The 26126-nt window shown below is 47.5% G+C and overlaps 1 protein-coding gene across 1 annotated transcript in view; it reads right to left on the reverse strand.

The window, feature by feature from the left end:
• Window positions 1–26126, reverse strand: part of LOC311244783 (hyaluronidase-4-like) — a gene marked incomplete at both ends in the record, with an annotated part of 92679 nt that overhangs the window by 50971 nt on the left and 15582 nt on the right. Inside the window, one exon of the mRNA XM_084334470.1 lies at window positions 15383–16344. Coding sequence (XP_084190596.1) covers window positions 15383–16344 — 962 coding nt within the window. The remainder of the gene's footprint in view (window positions 1–15382; window positions 16345–26126) is intronic.

A 26126-nucleotide genomic window follows, 5' to 3' on the forward strand; every position in this document is an offset into this window, starting at 1 on the left:
CAAACGTCATGTAGAATGTGTACTTTTACTTTAGATACTTAAGTACACGCAATAGCAAACACTTCTCTACATTTACTTAAGTAGAACTTGAATGGAGGGCTTTTACTTTTACCAGTGTACTCATTTAACTGACTATTGCTACTTTCAAGGAGGACAGTAAGAAGGTTAGAGTTGTTATTATTATAATTTCTTTTATTTCAGATATTGATTGAAGAAGTGTGTTTTTTTAGTCGATGGCGAAAGATCGCTGTCGTGTTTCGGCTGCTGTCCTGACTGTCGTGGGAAGTCCGTTCCACCATTGTGGAGCAAGGACTGAGAATAGGCGGCTTCTCCTTGATGACCCTCCCGGAGCTCGTGGTAGAAGGAGTGGGTCTGAGGCGGCCAGACGGGCGGAGGGGTCTTGAGGGTGTGTTGTTGGAGACCATCGACCGGACCATTGACCCAATAGGAGAACAGTTTTACGCGACTGGAGTCGGGCTACTTTCTAAGTGGATGAAAGTATTTCTTCGGATGGCCTTTGTACCGCGTGCGCGCAGGGAGGGTGAGTCGGCGTGTAGTATCTGTGAAGTATCGCCCCCCGGGGGACGGGAGGCAGGGAGGCGGCGAGAGGACGGTGCGTTTAGATGCAGAGGAAGCAGCCAGAGACCAAATGAAACCAAACAATGAATATGAATATTATATATAGTGGCACTGTTCACAGTTACGCAAGAATATCCTTTATTGTATTTACCCACAGGGTGGGTTCTGGGTGTCTGTCTGCTCCTTTTCAGCAACACCCTGCTTCACACTCTGGACACACTTCCACACATTCACACCTGGGAGCTGATGTCCAGTACAACCACAGTCTGACCACTGTTGACCACTACGAGCTGCCCAGTACAACCACAGTCTGACACTGTTGACCACTAGAAGCTGCCCAGTACAACCACAGTCTGACACTGTTGACCACTAGGAGCTGTCCAGTACAACCACAGTCTGACACTGTTGACCACTAGGAGCTGCTAGGTACAACCACAGTCTGACACTGTTGACCACTAGGAGCTGCCCAGTACAACCACAGTGTGACACTGTTGACCACTAGGAGCTGCCCAGTACAACCACAGTGTGACCACTGTTGACCACTAGGAGCTGCCCAGTACAACCACAGTCTGACACTGTTGACCACTAGGAGCTGCTGCCCAGTACAACCACAGGCTGACACTGGTGACCACTAGGAGCTGCCCAGTACAACCACAGTGTGACCACTGTTGACCACTAGGAGCTGCCCAGTACAACCACAGTCTCACACTGTTGACCACTAGGAGCTGTCCAGTACAACCACAGTCTGACACTGTTGACCACTAGGAGCTGCCCAGTACAACCACAGTCTGACACTGTTGACCACTAGGAGCTGCCCAGTACAACCACAGTCTGACACTGTTGACCACTAGGAGCTGCCCAGTACAACCACAGACTGACACTGTTGACCACTAGGAGCTGCCCAGTACAACCACAGTCTGACACTGTTGACCACTAGGAGCTGCCCAGTACAACCACAGTCTGACACTGTTGACCACTAGGAGCTGCCCAGTACAACCACAGTCTGACACTGTTGACCACTAGGAGCTGCTCAGTACAACCACAGTCTGACCACTAGGAGCTGCCCAGTACAACCACAGTCTCACACTGTTGACCACTAGGAGCTGTCCAGTACAACCACAGTCTGACACTGTTGACCACTAGGAGCTGCCCAGTACAACCACCGTCTGACCACTGTTGACCACTAGGAGCTGCCGAGTACAACCACAGTCTGACACTGTTGACCACTAGGAGCTGCCCAGTACAACCACTGTCTGACACCGTTGACCACTAGGAGCTGCCCAGTACTACCACAGTCTGACACTGTTGACCACTAGGAGCTGCCCAGTACAACCACAGTCTGACACTGTTGACCACTAGGAGCTGCCGAGTACAACCACAGTCTGACACTGTTGACCACTAGGAGCTGCCCAGTACAACCACAGTCTGACACCGTTGACCACTAGGAGCTGCCCAGTACAACCACAGTCTGACACTGTTGACCACTAGGAGCTGCCCAGTACAACCACAGACTGACCACTGTTGACCACTAGGAGCTGCCCAGTACAACCACAGTCTGACACTGTTGACCACTAGGAGCTGCCGAGTACAACCACAGTCTGACACTGTTGACCACTAGGAGCTGCTCAGTACAACCACAGTGTGACCACTAGTAGCTGCCCAGTACAACCACAGTCTGACACTGTTGATCACTAGTAGCTGCCCAGTACAACCACAGTCTGACACTGTTGACCACTAGGAGCTGCCCAGTACAACCACAGTCTGACACTGTTGACCAATAGGAGCTGCCCAGTACAACCACAGTCTGACACTGTTGACCACTAGGAGCTGCCCAGTACAACCACAGTCTGACACTGTTGACCACTAGGAGCTGCCCAGTACAACCACAGTCTGACACTGTTGACCACTAGGAGCTGCCCAGTACAACCACAGTCTGACACTGTTGACCACTAGGAGCTGCCCAGTACAACCACAGTCTGACACTGTTGACTACTAGGAGCTGCCCAGTACAACCACAGTCTGACACTGTTGACCACTAGGAGCTGCCCAGTACAACCACAGTGTGACCACTGTTGACCACTAGGAGCTGCCCAGTACAACCACGGTCTGACACTGTTGACCACTAGGAGCTGCCCAGTACAACCACTGACACTGTTGACCACTAGGAGCTGCCCAGTACAACCACAGTGTGACCACTGTTGACCACTAGGAGCTGCCCAGTACAACCACAGTGTGACCACTGTTGACCACTAGGAGCTGCCCAGTACAACCACAGTCTGACACTGTTGACCACTAGGAGCTGCCCAGTACAACCACAGTGTGACCACTGTTGACCACTAGTAGCTGCCCAGTACAACCACTGACACTGTTGACCACTAAGAGCTGCCCAGTACAACCACAGTCTTGACACTGTTGACCACTAGGAGCTGCCCAGTACAACCACAGTCTGACACTGTTGACCACTAGGAGCTGCCCAGTACAACCACAGTCTGACACTGTTGACCACTAGGAGCTGCCCAGTACAACCACAGTGTGACCACTGTTGACCACTAGTAGCTGCCCAGTACAACCACTGACACTGTTGACCACTAGGAGCTGCCCAGTACAACCACAGTCTGACACTGTTGACCACTAGGAGCTGCCCAGTACAACACTGATTTTGATGGATTTTTTTGTTTTTTTGTAATGTCATTGAAAGAAATACTCACTCTTACCATTAGGGGATTAAATTGTCCTCTTCAAAAACGCCATAAAAATATTATGTTGAAATAATTTTCCACTTTTTCTTTCATACATCTCTTATTCAACTTCAGCCCTGATCATAACCACCACATATTCAATTCAAAATAATTTTTTTGTAATTTAACAAGAACTCTTTTCAGGAAAGTTCATTTTCAACATCCACTTTACTGCAGTGCTCACTGTCACCATCCACGTCGACACCTGTAACGGCTCCTTTGCTGCTGACTTCCTTGCTCTCCTGGACTGTTTTAACACGTACAAGGCCCAACACACAACCCAGTGGACTTGGTATATAATGCACCAGAGGCACAGCCCCCTCTCACATGCAAAACATCAAAAACAAAAAACATCAGTATATCTGAACTGGGGAACATGATCCTGTCCCACACCTCCCCCGACCGCCCACCGTCAATAACCTGGTTTCCCACGACAACAAGGCTCTAGCCACTAGTTTCAACTCCCTGGCCCCGCTCAAAACACGCTCAGTTTCCTTCACGCATCCTGCACCCTGGTTCTCCCCCGAACTCTGCACAATGAAAACCCACGGTAGACAACTCGAGAGGCTCTGCACTACAGGAAATCTGGTCTCGTTGTTCAACGTGAGGCCTACAACGACCACATACAGTCTTATAAAGAAGCTCTAACCCGGACCAAAACATCATACTATGCCAACCATCAACACAACCACATGTTCTCCACCATCAATCAATCAATCAATCAATCAGATTTATTTATATAGCACATTTAACATGACACGTGTCAACCGAAGTGCTGTACAGAGGGTAGATACATAGATACATATTGACAACAATCACACTCCGTTTTATGGGAGGGCACACAGGCAAACACACAGGAAAACAGGGCATGAGTCAGTGAACGGGAAAGGCTAGTAGGTAGAAGTGGGTTTTGAACCTATATTTGAAGGCATCTATCGAGGGGGCGAGGAGCCTAGTGGAGGTGGGGATGCTGTTCCACAGTGCAGGGGCTGCAGCAGCAAAGGCACGGCCCCCCCTGAGCTTGAGGTTAGACCTCCGGACTGTCAGCCAGCTACTCCGGACCATTGACCGGCTGCTCCGCCCCCTTGCGCCCTCCCCCCCTTACTGAAGCCTCTGACCTATGCTCCAAGTTCCAGGACTTTTTCCAGGCCAAAGTGGACACCATCTACAGTCAGCTTCAGCCTCCCTCCCCCTCCTCCTCCTCACCTCCAACACCCGTTGTCATAAAGCCTGGAGGCCCAACCAGAGAGCCTCCACCTGTTCCCTCAACCTCCTTCCCACAACCCTCATCAAGGCATGCCTCCCTGTTCTGTCCCCCAGCATGGCTAACATTATTAACACCTCCTTCGCGTCTGGCACTGTCCCCTCCAGTCTCAAAATGGCTGCTGTCACCCCCATCCAGAGAAAAAGCAAGGTTTGGACCCGGATGAACTCAACAACTACCGGTCGATCTGACTCCAACCTTCCTTTCCTCAGTAAGATCTTCCAAAGAGCAGTTGCCGCCCAACTCCACCAACACATGAGCTCTATGAGCCCCTTCAATCCGGTTTTAGAGCCAATCACAGCACAGAGACTGCCCTAATCAAGATCACTAACAACCTCCTCATGGCTCACTTACCATCTCACAAGCCAGGTTGCGGACCTTCAGGGACAGGGCTTTTAGTGTGGCTGCCCCCACCCTTTGGAATTCCCACCCCATGTACATGTCAAAATACTTCCCAAAGGTCAGTGAATACCACGATCACAACACCAGAGGGAGCTCCACAAATCATGTTAAACCCAGATTCAGCTCAAACAAGGGACTAAACACGTTTCGCAATTATGCCACATCAATGTGGAACGCCCTACCCACTGCCGTAAAGGAATGTGAATCACTACCCACTTTCAAAAAACACTCTCAAAAAACACCTACGGGAGACTGCAATTCGAAACTGGCCCCTGTAAATGTCCTAACACAACCCCCTCCAATGTACAGTAAATTACCAAGAATGGTTTTGTCAATATTCCAATGTACAGTTTTGCTTGTACAGTGGTATAGTGTCCCCCACCCACCCCTCCTACCCAACCTCCCCCCACTCCTACCCAACCTCCCCCCCCCCACTCCTATCCAACCCCCCCCCCCACCCAATCACCTCCAATGTACAGTCCCCCCCACCCCCCCCCCACCTACCCAACCTCCTCGAATGTACAGTTTCTACGTCAAATGTATATACTTTTTTTTCTGGACTCTTTTCGTATCACAAACAGTACTGTATTTGCAAATCTGGTATGTCATAAATGTATAGATGTAGCAGTACTGTCTATCTGTATGTCATGTATGTCATATATGTTACGATGAATTGAAAATGGGGGACCCTGATGTAAACAAGACGAAAGTCTTTCTCTGGTCTGCATCCCCTTAACAATTGTATGTATTGAGCTGTACTGTACTGTACCCATTCTGCAATCTGTTAATAAAGTTTTCATTCATTCATTCATTCATGGACATCCGAAATGCTAATTATCTTGTCCAGTTTAAAAACCAACCACTTGCTGAAGATCACCCAGGCCTATGGTCTCTGATGCTCCTGAGTATCCTATTAATTATGTTTTGTTCAATTTTGTTTTGTTCTATTTAGTTTTGTTCTGTTTTTGTTCTGTTCTTCTATTTAGTTTCTTAGTTTAGGTCATTGTTATCCTCTCCCCTCCCCCTTTTTATTGTAAAGCACCTTGGGTACGTGAAAGGCGCTGTATAAATTCAAGCCATTATTATTATTATTATTATTATTATTATTATTATTATTATTATTATTATTATTATTATTATTATTATTATTATTATTATTATTATTATTATTATTATTATTATTATTATTATTATTATTATTATTATTATTATTATTATTATTATTATTATTATTATTATTATTATTATTATTATTATTATTATTATTATTATTATTATTATTATTATTATTATTGTTGTGAAGGGCCAGATTAAACCGAATATATATATATTTATTTATATATATATATTTAATTGTATTTGTATATTCTCTAATATTCCCTGATATCCATTGTATATTCCTTGTACAATATGCATTGAATATCCATTCTAGCCTACTGAACATCCCATAATAGTCTCCATTCTACTATTGGTCGAGACCTTGGTGCCAGGCTGCCATACCCCCCAGACCCAGTTCAAACGTACCGCTCAACATGTACGAACAAGTCCTAGTTCCGCGTAGGAATCTGGCTACCGCACCACTAATGGGACTATTTGTTCATAGTGCGTATATATACTGCGCTACTAAAGTAGGACTTCCTTTTCAGTCCAGTTTCTTACCCTCCAATAGAGTCACAGACGTAAAGCCTCCCCGCGACGCCACGTGTGGGAGTAAGGCCAAGTTCGGCCTACCATCGGTATTGAGACATCGTGTATATTAATATTTGAATGGTCATATTTGGCACTATATCGTCGAGTTGGACGTAGTCTATTAAGCTAATAATAGTCTGTTAATATATAGTGCTTCGTGCGGTGAGAATACTACCGTAGTCAGCACCCCATCGTTTCGGGCAGAAAACTGGCTGCTTATCCAGGATGATCGACCCCATGTGAGATTGCACCCGAGGAGCCCCAGAGCCGACGAGCGAGTGGACCTGTATACCGGATTATTCTACCGACGACAGCCCGCCTTCCCAGGCACGGATTATGCTTTGTATACGTTGATTATTCCATGGATAAAGACCCCCGACACTGCCGTGTGTTGGAACCCCCCCCCCTGGAGAGGACGCAAGGTGAGGAGACGCTCTGCAAGACGAGGTCGCTTCACGTCTCTCCCCCGTGGACCGGAGAGAGCCGGCTCACAGAGAGTCCACCTGCTTTCATCTGTGGTCCAAGGATCGCCGGCGCATTGAACGGCACTACAGTGGGTTCACCTGGGATACCCTTGGCCGGATGAGGCAGCCGGACTCTACCCCCCCCCCCCCTTCCTACTCCTGTCGGCTTACAAGCGACCGGATTAACCCCCCCCCCCTAGTGTATCCAGTCTATAACCATTAAAGTATCATTGCTGTTATTCCTTAACTATTCCAGGTCGTATATGTACCACCTGCGCCTTCAGAGATTGGACATTCTCTATTGATATACCGACGAATACTCTTGCCATAAAAGTGCATACTAATTCCCATTCATAAATGTGATTGATTTGATTAAGTGCTTGCTCTACACACCATCGCTGTGTAGAAATAAAGACCTATTTCTAATTCGTACATTTGTGTTGGATCCGTTTCATCTACGTGACAGTGTTCATCATAATATATTTATGCCGAGTACTGGGTGGCCGAATATTAAGTACAAAGGTAGTGGTAGTAAGTATCATATCTAGTAATACAGTCAGGGAATTGTACCCCTCAGTTACAATTGGTCCTTTGAGCCGGATGGTAATTAGTGTAATATTAATATAGTGTTATTAATATTGAAATGGCCTATGATGAACACTCCACGAAACAATCCTCCTAACCAACACCCGCAGCGCGAACGACAGCTCCCTCAGTACTTAGAGGCTTACGCTGTCAGTCAACAACCTAGTCTTCTACTAACAGTAAACGCGGTAAAACTAGAAAGTAAAAGTATGTCTAACCCCAACGCCCAGACTACCCCGACCATAGAGGCCCCTACGGGTTCTAATGTAACTGACCAAGTTCACGGTGGGGACCAGTGGGAACCAGACATGACTTCACACCCCGCCAGTACTGAAGAAGTAGTCCCCGATGAGTCCCGGGAGGAATACAACGCTACCGAGAGAGAACTCGGCACGGAAGAAGACGGGGAGAGCACCGTGGAGATAGAGCTCCAAGGCTCCGCAAGGAGTACCCCGAGGGAAGGCTCCCCTATACAACCGCCTTCTCCCAGCGAGGCAGAGAGGACCCTACAGCAGGCCTTCCTCATCAGCCTGAACGCCGCTGCTGAACGCGACCGACTGCAGATCCAGCAGCGGAGCGAAGAAGAGCATATACGTCTAGAAATAAGACGCATTCAGAGGGAAGAGAATGTGGCCCGAGACCGAGCAGACAGCCAGCGAGCAGCTGCTGGTGCTCTACGGGACGCAGAGCGCGACAGACAGCAAGCGCAACTAATAGAACAGCTGATCAGACGGACAACACCCTCTCCCTCCGCCAGAGGCTCCAGGAACTCGTCTAGACACACCTCCAGGGCGGCATCCCCTAGCCGAGTAAACAACCCTGAACTTGACCAACAGACGAGGTCTATACCCCCCACAGACCACCTCCCCCCACCGGTCCAAGCGAGACCTAGCAACCGGGAAGGAGCAGCATATCCTGTGGAGAGGCTAAACCAGAGACTACAAGCACTGGATGACCTAACTGAAGACGAAGAGGAAGAGGAGGAGAACCACGCCCGACGACAGCACAGTACTCTACCGGACCAGGAGGTCCGGTACAGCCCAGGAGGTCCGGTACAGCCCAGGCTATACTCCCGCGGAGCTGCGCTACAGACCCCCGACTCTATACACGGGTGAGCACGACGCACGACCCGCACCGAGGAACAGCACCTGGACAAGCGGGCCATGGTACACTGCCGGTACCAGCCCATACCAAGGAGCGGGAGGAGACTCGCCTAGGAGGCCTCTCCCCCAACGCTCGCCGATGTATCCACAGTCAGCGTCATACATTGGCACGCCTATGGTACCCGACTTCACCCAAGAGAACCGGGCCCAGTATACAGAACTCCGCATGTGTCTGGAGACCATGTTGGTGGATGTATTGGATGAACGCCATAAATACGCCATCCTACTGAAGCACTTAAAGGTACCCCGCGCACATAATATAGCGCTCGCCTACGCGACTTCCACCACCCCATACACAGCAGCGCTGGTAGCATTGGACCAGAGGTATGGGCGCATATGGGATTACGTGATCCAGGAGATCCGACACATCGACCGCTTACCCCCAGCAATAGACAATCGAGCACTGGACGACCTGTCCATCAGAGTGCAGTCCCTGGTAGGGATGTTGGGAGCGCAGAGAGAGAAGGGGAGGCATGAACTTTACGCCAACTCAAATGTGGAAAGGATCTTGGAGAAGCTGCCGCCCGCTCGACAGGAGCGTTTTAGGCGGCAGAGAGACCACCGAGACCCGAACCGAACCTCCTCGATCTAGCAGACTTCCTGGCGAGAGAAGTCAGCAGCCTATGGCTAGATACATTCGGACGGAGCACCCCTGGCTCCAGAGAAGGAACCAGACGACTAAATGATGGAAGAAGATCGGTGACTGTGATGCACCAATCGGAGTCAGTACCGAGCAGCAGGAGCCACAGTACCCCCTCCAGAACGGAGAAGTGGAAGATAGTGTGCCCCTACTGTGAGAAAGAACACTGGCTAGCGCAATGTGACTCCTTCCCCAAGCTGAACGCGGAGGAAGCAAGTCAATGGATAAAGTCCAACAAGCGCTGTTTTCGCTGTGCGCGCTCACACATGGCAGCCGAATGCCGCTTAAAGAAAAGGTGCACCAAGTGCGATGGAGCCCATCTGGACATACTTCACGACAGTAACAGACGGCGCCCTTCACCCGCACCATCCAGCAGCAAAGCGAGCGTCATGTACATCGATCCCGCCAGCAGCAGTGGAGCCCGAGTACTCCTAAAAGTAGTGCGTGTGACACTAAGCTACCAGAATAAAGCCCTGGACACTTACGCCGTCCTCGATGACGGGTCAGAGAAGACCCTGCTGCTCGCCTCCGCTGCGGCCCAGCTAGGGCTGCGGGGAAGCAAAACCCAAATGACAATTCGGACAATAAGACGAGATTTGAAGACGATAAAGGGCGAGAATGTCTCATTCTCTATCGCAGCAAGCGGCCAGCCTGAGCGACGGTACCAGATTACAGACGCTTTCACCAGCCAAGAAATAGGACTGTCGCGGTACACATACCCCGTCGCCAAGCTGATGGAGAAATATGCACATCTGCGCAAGTTACCGATCCCGCTCATAGACAATGCTATGCCGACCCTGTTGATAGGCTCCGACCATGCAGACCTCATTGTCCCGATAGACCGGGTTCATACCGGACCCCGAGGCTGTCCTGCAGCAGTCGAGACCCGTTTGGGATGGACTCTCCAAGGCCCGCTCGCCAAATCTCTCAACCGAAGTACAGCCACTAGATGTCTCCACTCCCGAGTCACAGAGGGAGAAACCGCACTCCTGCAACACGTAGAGCGGCTATGGACCTTGGAACAAATGCCCTTTAAGAACGGAAGGAAAGACATTCGCTCTAAAGATGACATTTACGCCATTCACCTCCTCGAGACAGGGACCAAGAGAGTCCCGGTCAACGGCGTGTTGAGATACGCCACGCCACTCCTGCGGCGAGAAGGAATGCCTACTTTCCACGCCAAGACAGACGCCACAGAACGGTACCTGCTGAACACGGAGCGGCGCTTAGCCAAGAACCCCGCCCAAGAGAGTGTATACCGCGCTGAGATTGAGAAGCTCATCACAGCGGGACACGTCACAAAGATGGACATTAAAGAGGCTGACCAGACCACTGAATCGTGGTACGTGCCTCACCACAAGGTCCATCACAACGGTAAAGACCGCATAGTATTTAACTGCAGCTACCAGATCGGATCCCAAAATCTGAATAAAGAGTTACTGCCCGGTCCCACACTCGGCCCCTCCCTACTCGGCGTTCTACTCCGCTTCCGCCAGGAAAAGGTGGCCATCAGCGGGGACATTAAAGGAATGTTCCTGCAGGTGAGATTAGTAGAGGAGGACAAGCCCCTGTTACGGTTCCTATGGAGAGAGAAGCCAGGAGATGAGCACCCAGCCATCTACCAATGGGAAGTCCTCCCCTTCGGAACGACGTGCAGCCCCTGCTGTGCTACATTTGCACTACAGAAACATGTAGCAGAGGACCCAGCAGCGGACGAAGAGGTCCGACACAGCGTAAAGAACAGCTTCTACGTAGACAACTGTCTACAAAGCCTTTCAACCCAGGAAGAAGCCGAGGCTCTCCTGATTAAACTCCGCGCCTCATTGATCAAAGGCGGCTTTGATCTCAGGCAGTGGGCCAGCAGCGATCCGCAAGTACTGCGCAGCCTCTCCTCCGAGGACAAGGCAGCCAGCAGCGAGACCTGGATGGCTACAATCCCGGGAGAAGCCCAGGAGATGACCCTGGGATTGGTGTGGCGATTCAAAACAGATTCGCTTCACTACAGACACAAGCCCCTGACTACGGAGCAGGGAAGGCCGGCGGCGGCGCCGACCACCAGACGGAGTGTGTACACAACACTCGCCCGACAATATGACCCGCTAGGATGTATTCTACCGTACACCACCAGGGCAAAAATGATTGTACGAGCATTGTGGGACAAGGACCAGGGCTGGGACGACCCCATTCCCGCACAGCTTGCATCCACCTGGAGAGAGTGGGAGATGGAGCTCCACTCACTCCCAGGCGTTAATATGCGCCGAAGCTACTTCCCACCCACGGTGAGGCCAGAGACATGTAAAATGGACTTACACGTCTTCAGTGACGCCTCAGAGGTCGCATACGGATCAGTAGCCTACTTGCGGGCCCAAGAAAAGGGGGGAGAGATCTACACAGCATTTGTCCTCGCCCGCTCGAGAATAGCCCCACGCAAGCAACAATCTATCCCACGCCTAGAGCTCTGCGCAGCCCTAGCCGGAGCGCACCTAGCCACGCTCATCCAACGTGAGCTCACCATACCGGTGTCTAGAACAATCCTGTGGTCAGATTCCACGACAGTACTCGCCTGGATCAAATCGGACTCATGCAAGTACAAAGTCTTCGTGGGAGTCAGAGTCACCGAGATTCAAGACTTAACCGAAGAGTTAACCGGAGAAACAGAGTGGCGCTACGTTGATACAAAACAGAACCCAGCTGACGTCATCACCCGGGGAATGCCCCTAGATGACCTCACCCGTCACAATGCTTACAGTGACGGCCCCGCATTCCTAAGACTCCCGGAAGGACAGTGGCCCATGCCTATCCCGAGGGAAGCAAGTCCAGAGGAGGTGGAAAATAAGAAGCCTGTGTTCTGTGGATTGAGCACTGTTATCTCCGCAGACCCCAACACACTCCTGATGGGGCGGCTAGATCCTGCATTACCCCAGACAATGTACCGGCCTGAAGAAGCGAACGGCCGACGAATGTGAAGGTACAGCCAAGTATTAGCGGACAAGTTTTGGAGCAGTTTCCTACTGCACTACCTACCGTCTCTACAGACCCGCCAGAAGTGGGTAAAGGAGAGAGACAATTTGACAGAAGGAACAGTCGTCATGATTATTGATCAATCACTGCCCAGAGCTATGTGGCCGGCCGGCCGCGTAAGCAAAGTGATCACCGGTGCCGACGGCAAGGTCCGAGCAGCTGAAGTGCTTGTCCAGGGTCGCACTTACACCCGTCCCGTGGCGAGGCTCATAGAACTGCCCCGACTCCCAGACACAATCGATGATGACCATGACCCTATAACCCTATGACTTTGTGAAGTTGACTGACCCCTACAGCAAACCCTTATGTGTAAATAGACAACGCGATTAATCTGTCTCTGCTTAACTGATTAGGTCTGGGACCAATCAGGGGGTGGCTGTTGTGAAGGGCCAGATTAAACCGAATATATATATTTATTTATATATATATATTTAATTGTATTTGTATATTCTCTAATATTCCCTGATATCCCTTGTATATTCCTTGTACAATATGCATTGAATATCCATTCTAGCCTACTGAACATCCCATAATAGTCTCCATTCTACTATTGGTCAAGACCTTGGTGCCAGGCTGCCATACCCCCCAGACCCAGTTCAAACGTACCGCTCAACATGTACGAACAAGTCCTAGTTCCGCGTAGGAATCTGGCTACCGCACCACTAATGGGACTATTTGTTCATAGTGCGTATATATACTGCGCTACTAAAGTAGGACTTCCTTTTCAGTCCAGTTTCTTACCCTCCAATAGAGTCACAGACGTAAAGCCTCCCCGCGACGCCACATGTGGGAGTAAGGCCAAGTTCGGCCTACCATCGGTATTGAGACATCGTGTATATTAATATTTGAATGGTCATATTTGGCACTATATCGTCGAGTTGGACGTAGTCTATTAAGCTAATAATAGTCTGTTAATATATAGTGCTTCGTACGGTGAGAATACTACCGTAGGCAGTACCCCATCGTTTCGGGCAGAGAACTGGTTGCTTATCCAGGATGATCGACCCCATGTGAGATTGCACCCGAGGAGCCCCAGAGCCGACGAGCGAGTGGACCTGTATACCGGATTATTCTACCGACGACAGCCCGCCTTCCCAGGCACGGATTATGCTTTGTATACGTTGATTATTCCATGGATAAAGACCCCCGACACTGCCGTGTGTTGGAACCCCCCCCCTGGAGAGGACGCAAGGTGAGGAGACGCTCTGCAAGACGAGGTCGCTTCACGTCTCTCCCCCGTGGACCGGAGAGAGCCGGCTCATAGAGAGTCCACCTGCTTTCATCTGTGGTCCAAGGATCGCCGGCGCATTGAACGGCACTACAGTGGGTTCACCTGGGATACCCTTGGCCGGATGAGGCAGCCGGACTCTACCCCCCCCCCCTTCCTACTCCTGTCGGCTTACAAGCGACCGGATTAACCCCCCCCCCTAGTGTATCCAGTCTATAACCATTAAAGTATCATTGCTGTTATTCCTTAACTATTCCAGGTCGTATATGTACCACCTGCGCCTTCAGAGATTGGACATTCTCTATTGATATACCGACGAATACTCTTGCCATAAAAGTGCATACTAATTCCCATTCATAAATGTGATTGATTTGATTAAGTGCTTGCTCTACACACCATCGCTGTGTAGAAATAAAGACCTATTTCTAATTCGTACATTTGTGTTGGATCCGTTTCATCTACGTGACAGTGTTCATCATAATATATTTATGCCGAGTACTGGGTGGCCGAATATTAAGTACAAAGGTAGTGGTAGTAAGTATCATATCTAGTAATACAGTCAGGGAATTGTACCCCTCAGTTACAATTATTATTATTATTATTATTATTATTATTATTATTATTATTATTGTGTCCTTTATGAGAAGGTTGGTTGGTCCTTGCTGATGGAGAGGTGCAACAAACACTGGTATTTGGTCATTTTTAAGGCCCTTATTGGTAAGCTGCCTCCTTATACTACACCATTATTGGAATTACATTTTTGAACCTATGGAACCGGTTCTAGGGCCTGTTTGCTCTGAACATTGTAAATCTGCATTTTGCTATGATGCCTCTAGCTCATGGAATGAACAGTCCTTAAAGCTTGAGATTCTCCCCTCTGCAGAGTTTAAAACCTTGATCTCCAACCTTTGTCAATCAAGTTGTACATATTTTTTTATTTTTCTTATATATTTTTTTTATTGTCTTTTCCCCCCTTATTTAAATTTTTTTCTCCCATCCCAATGTTAGTCGTTATGCAAATTCCCAATCCCCTTCCTGGTCGTTGTGCACTCTGTCCCCTACCGTCTGTCTGGGAGGGTGGAGACTATCACATGCTTCCTCCGACACATGTGTAGCCAGCCCACCGCTTCTTTTCACCTGGCAGCGCGGACTATCAGTGTAACGTGTGGAAGGTCACACTACCTCTCCCTGATCCTTCCCTCGCTGTGCAGGCGCCCCGACCGAACTGTAGGAGTCGCTGTCCACAACGACCCGGACCCACCCCACCGGCCCCCCCCCCTTGGCTGACTCTGCCAATCGAGCCAGTATGACGGCCGGCCAAGCAGGAAGCAACGCTGACAGCTGGATTCGATACCAGTGTCTCTTGCGTTGGTGACACCCAGTCGCCTAAGTTGTACATGTTTTAATTGATTGTTATCCGTAGTTGTCTTATTGTTATGATTTTATATTCTGTGTGATTTGATATGCCTTGTTTGCTTAACTCTGTATGTACACTTAGCATGACTGTAAATGAGGGAAACCTCAGTTGCCTTTAGAGTTTAAATAAAGGTTTGAAATCAAATAAAATTAATTACACACTGTGGAGCCATACAGTATAGTTTTCACTGACCTCTGACATGTAGTCATCAACACTGTCTTTATAGACGGGGCGGATGTAGGCGTAGACGGGGATAGCGTAGCTACTGTTGGGCAGCATGGACACTCTCATGGCTTCCTGTATGCGATGGCGGACATATAAACGAGCTTGGTAGGAATCCCGGAGCATGACCTCCAGATAGATCGATGGGAATAACGCGGTTGACTCATTCCAAAGCCACCGCAACTTATCATTCCTCTCTTTCTCGAGCTCAGGACAAGCTCCATCGTAGTCGGTCATGTCTCGGTTGTAGTCGTAGTTGTAACATTCTGGGTAGAGATAATACCCCCAAAGTCTCTTAGGCCTCAGTCTCTTCCCGATACGCAGAGATCGAATGAAGTATTTCTTTGCAGCTCGTTCAAACACTATCTTCGCCCTGTCTTCCGCCTCATCGTCAGATAATGTCCGGTTCTTCATCTTGACCGTTTCGATCGAGAACTGCCGATAGATGTCTTTGCTGCCCCAATTGCGGTTCCACTGTGGCCTCCACTCCTCGAAGTCAAGGATGGCGAGTCCAGGTCGGTCCACAGGGATGTAGTACAGAATGTCGGCCTCAGCCTCTTCATGGTGTTCTTCGAAGTCGATCAGCTGTGGCAGGCCGTCATCATACGTCTCCCCGGTATCTTCGTCCACGTAGGGGAAGACGCCAAAGCGATAGGAGTAGAAGATGGAGATTCTCTGCTTTGTCGGCGTCTCCAGAGTGCTGCTGACGAAGTGGAAGTAGGAGAGGTCGAGAGGGATGCCGAATCTGCTGTCACACAGCTCTGTTGGAGCATTCCACATGAAGAGGAAGGGGTGGTCAGGGTTCACAGCCGGGTCAGTTCTGGGCAGAGCCCGGGTGGAGTCCAGCAGAGATACAGCGATGAAGAGGTGGATGAAATGCAGTTTACCGTCTATCAGCCGTTCTGGGTGCATTTTCAAAAGGTTCCTTGTTCCTGGAAAGAGAACATACAGAATAATAAAGGAACAAAATTAGACTTTTTTTCTTATTATCTTTTTCCCCTTTCTTTTTCCGTTTTTCTCCCATCCCAATGTTAGTCGTTATGCCAATTCCCAATCCCCTTCCTGGTCGTTGCGCACTCTACCCCCTACCGTCGGTCCAGGAGGGCGGAGACTATCACATGCTTCCTCTGACACATGTGTAGCCAGCCCACCGCTTCTTTTCACCTGGCAGCGCGGACTCTCAGTGTAACGTGTGGAAGGTCACACTACCTCTCTTAGATCATTCCCTCGCTGTGCAGGCGCCCCGACCGAACTGTAGGAGTCGCTGTTTACAGCGACCAGGACCCACCCTCACCGGGTTTCCCACCCGCTAACACTGCCAATTGTGTTAGTATGGACGGTCGGCCAAGCCGGAGGCACCACAGCTGGATTCGATCCCACTGTCTCTGTGGTGGTAGACAGGCGCTTAGTCCGCTGCGCTACCCGGCCGCCCTTCAAAATTAGACATTTGAAGGAATGCCCATGACATTTGCATTCATAAAAAGGATTTAGCAGGTGAAATCTACCTTTGTTATGAAGTGAGTTTGTTGTTACTTGATATCATTTAGACAAATTTAAATATGTTGCATATTATGTCATATGACATCGTGACACGCGCATGGTGGCCTATAGACGTTTGTGGTCTGATTTTCAGGACTTGTGACTCGATTTGAACTTGAGCACTGATGACTTGGACTCGAGCATTGACTGCATTCGGACTCGGAAGGTGTAGACGAGGACTTGGACTTGTTCATTGATAAATAGTTATTAAAAATGTTTTAAATAAAATTGTAATAGGCCCTATCTCATTTGGCATAAGATATTGATGGCTATATTAATACCGTAACATTGTTTAATTTCGGTGGTGACCGCTGTGTCATTTATGTTTAACTCATTGGGCGCCAAAAATATATAATATCTTGTGTTTCGCCACCAAGCGTTGAGTGCCAAAAACGTAATATCTAGTTTTTAGATCCTTTGATATTTTTCCTTTGATCCCCGTTCTATCCACTCAGCCGGAGCTCCGTGGGCCTCCCTGGCTCATCCGCCTACGTTACAATTGCAATGGCGATCTAATCCTGCCAGGTGGCAGTATCGCCTACCTTTTGAACTGGAATGGTTTGGTGTGGGGACCCTTATCTTTTTTTTGGTCTGCAAGGACTCCTCCCCTTCTGAGGAGAGCGACAGAGCAATCGCTCGGAGATTTTAACGTCTCAAACGTATTTTCCGTATACGCGAGTATAGACATATACACGAGTAATCGTGATGGCGATGGGATCACTGGGGATTATTCTTATTGGAATACCTGCTGGCTAAGGTAAGGTATATTCTATATAGTAATAAATATAGTCTATTTTACCGAACCTGAAACATGTTTTTGTAATGATCACAGTGTCGTATTTTGCCGGACCTCAACCATGCATTTGGTAATGACCAGAGTTTTGAGTTAAAAGGCCCCCCCCCCCCCCCCCCTTGATGATTTTGTGAAGACACATACATGGCACATACCTTTGATTTGGAAGTATTTGGGGTTTCAGGCGATCAACCAGAACGATTTGGGCATAATGCATATAACGAGTCATATCTCGCAATCTATGAAAAAAGACTGGATTATTTTGGAAAGGGGCGATGTTTAGCATGTAATAGTGCACAAACTACAGTATGTAGAAATGAACTTGTTAGTCAGTGATGGACTATGAACAATGCCTGTCAAATGAGCCATACTATTGTCTCCACAGCTATAATACAGAACACACGATGGGTCTGCAAACATTGCTAAAATGGTCAATAACGCTGGTGCCATTGAGTAAAGATGGGGAAAGAGCGTGGCGCTCAAAGAGTTAATGTAGACCTTTTTTATTTGTCAGCTCTTTGACTGCCAGAGTGGAGTGGACTCAACCTTGATGACTTGGACTTGGACTAGGGTAGTGGGGACTCGACTCGGACTCGACTTGGGCTCTTCTTTGGTGACTCGGACATGGACTCGGACACAGGGGACTCGAGACTCAACTCGGACTCGAGATTTAGTGACTCGACTACAACACTGGTTAGTGGACACAATGTGATGCAGTGTTTTGCCCTTTCAACGGTCTAAACTTGGCTTTCCCTATGTGATAAAGTGCCCTCTATGCTGCCAGGGGCCGGTAATAACATCTTGATATTTCTTGATCCCCCCCTAATGTATCCTTTAGGTTAGATTAGAGTAAATTAGGTTAACTGTAATTAAAAGTAAAAGACAAAATTGTTGCCAACGATGAAACAATAAAGTTTAAAAACATACTATTCCATTCGTTTAAGTTTTCAGTTTTAGACACCCCCCCTCTGGAATGTTCAGATGTCAGGGGCGGCTTAATGCCTGCAGTCTGAGCTGTAGGCTGGTAAACATAGGCCTCCTAAAATGTCTAAATGGAAGTACAGGAAGTACAGGCTACAGTTGTTTTGACAAAACAATTATAGAAACGTGTGAAGTGCACAATATTTCCTCGTTTAAGCCACTGCAACGGCTTTGCCTGAAGAATTTACTACATGACCGGGACGTTCTAGCTTGTTTGCCAACAGGATTCGGGAAAAGTTTGGTCCGTTCAGAGGCAGCTTCCAGCCGGAAATTCTACCCCATAGACACTTTTGGCCGTAGTTCTTTACCAGGCTTTATCTCAGAGATCAAACTGGGAACGAGGTTATCTGAGCTGTAACCCTGCATCCTACTGCTGTGTGTGTGTGAGGTAGGAAAATATACAGCAAGCTTTCTTTCAAGTTGCAAAGATTGAGTTTTACCAATGATGCATTACTAAATATTAATGTATGTACACTGCAAGTGCTTTTATTGATAGCAGTATCACATGTTTTTAGCTTTGACTACAGTAGATGCTTAGCTAAGGAGCTAGCTAACCAAACAGGCACCTTGCTCAGCTTATTCTATGCTAACCTGTGTTCTCAATTTGGAAATAAAGCAGAAGTGTAAAAATGGGTTAACCGTCTGTAGTGTGATAGTAAAAGGTTAACCTTCTGCAGTGTGGTAGTGAAAGGGTTAACCCATTGTCGTGTGGCAGTGAAAAACAGTGAACCAAATCAAATAAAATAATTTAAATAAAATCATCAGTCAATAACAAAAAAGTATAGGAACAGTGAGGACAAAGGATGCCTATATATGATCAGCTAACTAGATCAGCTGATGCAAGCAGGTGCAAGATGGTCAAGGTTTACTGTGACTAGACGTCCCGGTTTGTCCGAAATTGTCCAGGTTTCAAGCTTTGTGTCACAAATCCCGGTTTTCAACATTCACTGTTCCGGTTCTTCTAACCAATAGAAAACCATTCTGAATTAAAAAACTGATTTGTCCATATGTGTGTCAAACAATGTCGAGCAGGCTGTTGCTATGACATTTACATTTAGTCTTTTAGCTGAACGCTTTTATCCAAAGCGACTTACAAGTTCTGTACAACAGGTCAGCTCGGAACAATGTGCTGTGAATGGGGTGGGTGTAGCCTGGAGGTGTGGCAGACGTGGCAGACGCGCTCAGACATGTGGAGATACTGTGATGTGGTGATGTGTTGGTTTGGTTAGGGTTAGGGTTAGGGTTAGGGTTAGGGTTAGGGTTAGGGTTAGACGCGTTCAGACATGTGGAGATACTGCGATGTGGTGATGTGTTGGTTTGGTTAGGGTTAGGGTTAGGGTTAGGGTTAGGGTTATGGTTAGGGTTAGACGCGCTCAGACACATGTGGAGATACTGCGCTCTGGTGATGTGTTGGTTTGCGAACGAAGCGGCTCTTAACCCTTTCACTGCCACACTACAGAAGGTTAACCCTTTACTATCACACTATACCGACGGGTACCGGGTACGTTTCAAGTTTCAAGTTTCTTTATTAGTTGTCATACAGAAATACAGAATACTTTGCATGCAATGCTTCCTGCTGTTGCTCCTGAGAGTGTGCTAGATAATAACAGATAGTATAATAAGTATAATAAGTATAAAATAGAAAGTCAAGTCAAGTAAAAAAAACAATAAGAATAAGGAATAAGATATGTGCAATTCCCTTATCAATATAAATATAAATGTAAAGTGTAAAAGTGTACAGTGTGGTAAAGTGGGTGATACAGTGTGTTGTTTATTTAAAGTGAGTGTGTGTGTGCTGTGGGTGTGTTGATGGCCTGGGGATAGAAGCTCCTTCTGAGTCTCTCTGTGCCGGCCATGAGACTCCTGACCGCGCAGCAGTTCAAAGAGGGTTAACCTTCTGTAGTGTGGCAGTGAAAGGGTTAACCTGCTGTTGTGTGGCAGTGAAAGGGTTAACCTTCTGTGTATTGTCGCAGTGAAAGGGTTAACCTTCTGTGTATTGTCGCAGTGAAAGGGTTAACCTGCTGTTGTGTGGCAGTGAAAGGGTCAGAGACGGCTCTTTGACGTGAATGACGGGAGCCGATCATTTAAAAATGTTTTTAATGTTTAATGATAAAACCGCACTTGATTGGTCAGATAGTGTCTGTGTCCACGCTGAGCAGAAGGGGGCGGGGCTATCATAAGGGGAGGGGTTACAGACACACACAGCTCAGTGAGCCAATAGGAACAGGAGGCGGGAGGGAGACGAGAGAGAGAGAGAGGACACAGAGAGAGAGAGGACACAGAGAGAGAGAGAGAGAGAGAGAGAACACGGAGAGAGAGAGAACACAGAGAGAGAGAGCACGGAGAGAGAGAGAGAGAGAGAGAGAGAGAACACAGAGAGAGAGAGGACACAGAGAGAGAGAGAACACAGAGAGAGAGAGAGAGAACACGGAGAGAGAGAGAACACAGAGAGAGAGAGAGAGAGAGAGAGAGAGAACACAGAGAGAGAGAGGACACAGAGAGAGAGAGAGAACACAGAGAGAGAGCACGGAGAGAGAGAGAGAGAGAGAACACAGAGAGAGAGCACGGAGAGAGAGAGAGAGAGAGAGAGAGAACACAGAGAGAGAGAGAGCACGGAGAGAGAGAGAGAACACAGAGAGAGAGAGAGCACGGAGAGAGAGAGAGAACACAGAGAGAGCACGGAGAGAGAGAGAGAGAGAGAGTGAGAGAGAGAGAGAGAGAGAACACAGAGAGAGAGAGAGCACGGAGAGAGAGAGAGAGAGAGAGAGAACACACCACTCTGCTGTATGTTGAGTATGTAAATTAAATTAAAAAACATTTTATATAATTTATGTATTTTTTTTACATTAGTAATTAATTTTACTCATCATTTAACTTTTTGGTCATAAATTAATTTAAGCAACAGAAAATCTGAGGAGCGACTTGGGAGCCGAGCCAAAAGAAGCGGCTCTCTAAAAAGAGGTGGGTTCAGGTGAGGCATGGCACCTGGGCAGAGCGGAGGGCGAGGCGCGGCACCTGGGCAGAGCGGAGGGCGTGACGCAGGAAGCCCACCTCCTTTGAAGTGAAATAAGGCTCAGCGGTGTTCCACACAGGGTTAACAGTGCATTCTACGCTGTGAAACTTGATATAAATAGTTTAGTGGCTCGGTAGGTGGAGCAGTCGTCTGGTTATCCGGTGGTTCCTGGTTCGATTCCCGCTCCTCCCGGGCAGCGTGTCGAAGTGTCCTTGAGCAAGACACTTAACCCCTAATTGCTCCCGATGAGCAGGTTGGCACCTTGCGTGGTCGCCTCCGCCGTCGGTGTGTGAATGTGTGAGTGAGTGGGTACAAATGTGATGAACATATTGTAAAGCGCTTTGGATAAAAGCTGCTATATAAATGCCATTTACCGTTTACCATTTGTATTACTGGATGATTGCTCATATTCAATCAGATAAGAGGGGCAAACTGGCCAGCATATCATCTTGACTTGATATTTTAAACATCTTCCGTTTCAAAGCATTATTGAGAGAGGGCACACACAGATGTTCCTGGACCCTAACCCCGCGGGCGAGTGACCACAAGGTTGTTCTCCAGTCTCAATCCCAGGAACGTGTGACCATGTGTGTGCATGCATGAAGGTTTCGTTGTTTTTCAAATCTGACTAAACAAACTAAAAAGAAAATAGTTACAGAAAGATACAAACCTGTTTTAGGGGTCATCTTGAAGATCCCCTCAGTCCACACACTGGGAAGTTGGTATAAGTCCTTTATTGATGCTTGAGATTGTCAATAATGCCTCTTTGACAATAATGCCTGGTTCTCATCCGAGCAATGGCAGTTCCTTAAATAAGGGTTGCAGCAGCTTGACGCTTAAGTTACTCTTGTGGATACTTGTCTGAGAAGAAGGCTCTTGAATAATGTCCTCCTGGCCTGGGGTAGCTGTTCTTCTTTAGCAGTCCTCCACGTTGTTATTGATTATGACTCATGAATCTGTCTTTAAAGACCCCCTCCACTCAAAGACTGTTCATGGTTAACTGCTCTTGGGGGCATGGCTTTGAATATACTGATTGTCATGTGTGCAATACTAAGTCCCCAGGGAGCCGTTTTCACATTCCTCTGGAGAGAGAGACTGGGAGACTGGGAGACTGAGTCAACTGCCTTGATAAATCGTTTGTATCACACACACCTACAGGCCTGTTCGCTGTATACGTCAGACGCATCCCAGGGGCAAAAGGGAGCGTAATCCTGGTCAGAACAACGGGGCAGACTACAATATATTTGCATTTGTTAGCCATGCCAGCGATCTAAACAATCAATCCATGCCAAAGCTAGATAATGTAAAATGTGAAAGACAGAATGAATGAATGAAATGAATGAATGAATGAATGAATGAATGAATGAATGAATGAATGAATGAATGAATAATGAATGAATGAATGAATGAATGAATGAAAACTTTATTTAACAGATTGCAGAATGGGTACAATACAGTACGGCTCAATACATACAATTGTTAAGGGGATGCAGACCAGAGAAAGACATTTGTCTTGTTTCCATCAGGGTCCCCCATTTTCAATTCATATAGACATTTATGACATACACAACATACATGACATTTATGGCATAGGGACATATAGGTATTTAGTACTGATACATTTGTGACATAAACGGTATTCAAATATACAGTACTGTTACCCCTAGATCCTGACAGAGTATATACATATGATGGGGAGGGGACTGTACATTAGGAGGGGGTGGGTGGGTGGGAGAGAGATATACATATGGCGGGGAGAGAATATATACATGCAGTGGTGAGGAGACTGTCTATTAGGAGGTGGTGGGGGTTTTGGGCATTTACGGTGGCCAGTTTCGAATTGCAGCCTCCCGTAGGTGCTCTTTAAGAGTGGTTTTGAATGTGGGCAGGGATTCACATTCCTTTACAGCTTTGGGTAGGGCGTTCCACATTGTTGTGGCATAATTGCGAAACGTGTTTAGTCCCTTGTTTGAGCCGAATCTGGGTTTAACATGATTTGTTGAGCTTCCTCTGGTGTAGTGGTTGTGGTATTCACTGACCTTTGGGAAGTATTTTGACATGTACATGGCACCCCGGTCGTATAGTGTATCTTGTAGACCAGGCCCATTGCAAGTTGCTGTACTCTGTCGTCTACTCTAAGTACTCTAAGTAGTCTACTCTAAATCAGCCATGCTGATTTGGCAAAATGACATCCAGCCGTTTTCATTTGAAACTACTTTTGTCAGGGGACTCGGGGAGTGTCATGGTTTCTCCATAGAGAACATTGTTCTTCATTATGACTCATGAATCTGTCTTTAAAGAACCCCTCCACTCAAAGACTTGTGTGTTAAGTCAAGTCAAGTCCAGTAATTTATTTATATAGCACGTTTAAAAGCACAAGAGCCAACCAAAGTGCTGTACAATCAAAGCTTAAAATCAATGTCCTAATATAAAATACACAAATACAAAAATACAAAAGGCACAGCAGGACAAGACAGTACATTCAGAGAATAGGACAGTAGGACAACACACGGATAGAGGAGCACAAAGTACAGTAGCACACAGGGACAGAGGAGCATAAGAAGAGATACAAGAGGGAGGGTGCAGATAAAATGTCATGGGAGTGTGTGAGTTAGGGTGTGGGAGAATCAGGTTTATTGAAGGCCAGGGAATAGAAGTGGTTTTTAGACGGGCCTTAAATGTCTCCAGCGAGGGGGCGGATCGGATCTCCAGGGGAAGCTGGTTCCATAGCTTGGGGTTCATGGTTAACTCATCTTGGGGGCATGGCTTTGATATACAGATTGTCATGTGTGCATGTGTGCATTCCTCCTCTGGGAGAGGAGAGAGAGAGAGAGAGAGAGAGAGAGAGAGAGAGAGAGAGAGAGAGAGAGAGAGAGAGAGAACTTCTCGGTCCTTCCCTGAACTCCGAGTTGTGTTTGTGTAGAAGAAGAGATTGTCGATGTACCGTACTTGGAATTTGTCTTTTCGCATATCCCTCCTAGTTACACATACACACAGTTCTCATATCCCTCCTAGTTACACACAGTTCTCATATCCCTCCTAGTTACACACAGTTCTCATATCCCCTAGTTACACACAGTCCTCATATCTCTCCTAGTCACCAGTCATCATATCCCTCCTAGTTACACACAGTCCTCATATCCCTCCTAGTTACCACATTCTCTATCCCTCCTAGTTAACCACTGTCCTCATACTCAGTTCTCATATCCCTCCTAGTTACACACAGTCCTCATATCCCTCCTAGTTACACACAGTCCTCATATCCCTCCTAGTTACACACAGTCCTATATCCCTCCTAGTTACACCAGTCCTCACATCCCTCCTAGTTCCACACATCCTCACATCCCTCCTAGTTCCACACACAGTCTCATATCCCTCCTAGTTACCACAGTTCTCATATCCCTCCTAGTTCCACACTCCTAGTTACACACAGTTCTCATATCCCTCCTAGTTCCACACACAGTTCTCATATCCCTCCTTTTTTAGCATCTGAAGCATCTAAAGAAAACATCAAAAGATAGATTCCAATACTAAAAAATAACTGAATTCTCACACTGATGTGGTTTAAAGAAACATGTATAACCTGGCACCTTCACCAAACATCCCTAGGCCTTCTCTTCCTGCTCATTATCCCACCTGAGATTCCAAAAGTCCCCGCCCCCCACTCTCAACGTGCACTACCAGCCTTTGGACGCTAGGTGGGGTAGATGACTACAGAGGTGCAGAAACTAAATGTAAATAAACGATAGATACACTAAGAACACAATAGAATGGCTCCAACAATGCCGTGTTGGGTCATTTGATTTGAAGTAGATGAACATTGCATTTTGTTTTGGTCTATTATTGAGATAGACTATCACAGAGGAAGGTGGATGTTTTTGTATACAGTCTTGTATCAATGTTGTTTGTTTATTGGAAAGAGTACTAACTGTGAGCAATATATCACCTTTTATTATTGCAACAATTGGGTTGGCATTTAAATCAATAGCACTTTACAACGTATGCCTCACATTCACCCACTCACTCACACATTCACACGTGTCTGTTATGATGGAGGTAGGTAGAATACAGTTTTGCAGAGAGGGAAAGGTATGGAGGAGGCAGAGACGAGGTTTGAAGTTTGGAGAGAGAGTTTACTGTAGAATCCAGTGCAATACAAAGAACAACAGAAACCACCTACTCAACAAATCAACAAACACTAACACTTACTATAGGAACAAAACAACAAACACTAACACTTACTATAGGATGACAGCACAATACGGCGTGGACAGGAAACGGGGAAGGAGACAGGAGGAATGTCGCCACAAGGAAGGGGGGACAGACAGACACCTAAATACCCCGACTAATTAACAAACAGAAACACCTGGCCAACACAGAACACAACA

Source organism: Notolepis coatsorum, assembly GCF_963971535.1.
Source record: "Notolepis coatsorum genome assembly, chromosome: 18".
In the NCBI taxonomy this organism is placed as follows: domain Eukaryota; kingdom Metazoa; phylum Chordata; class Actinopteri; order Aulopiformes; family Paralepididae; genus Notolepis; species Notolepis coatsorum.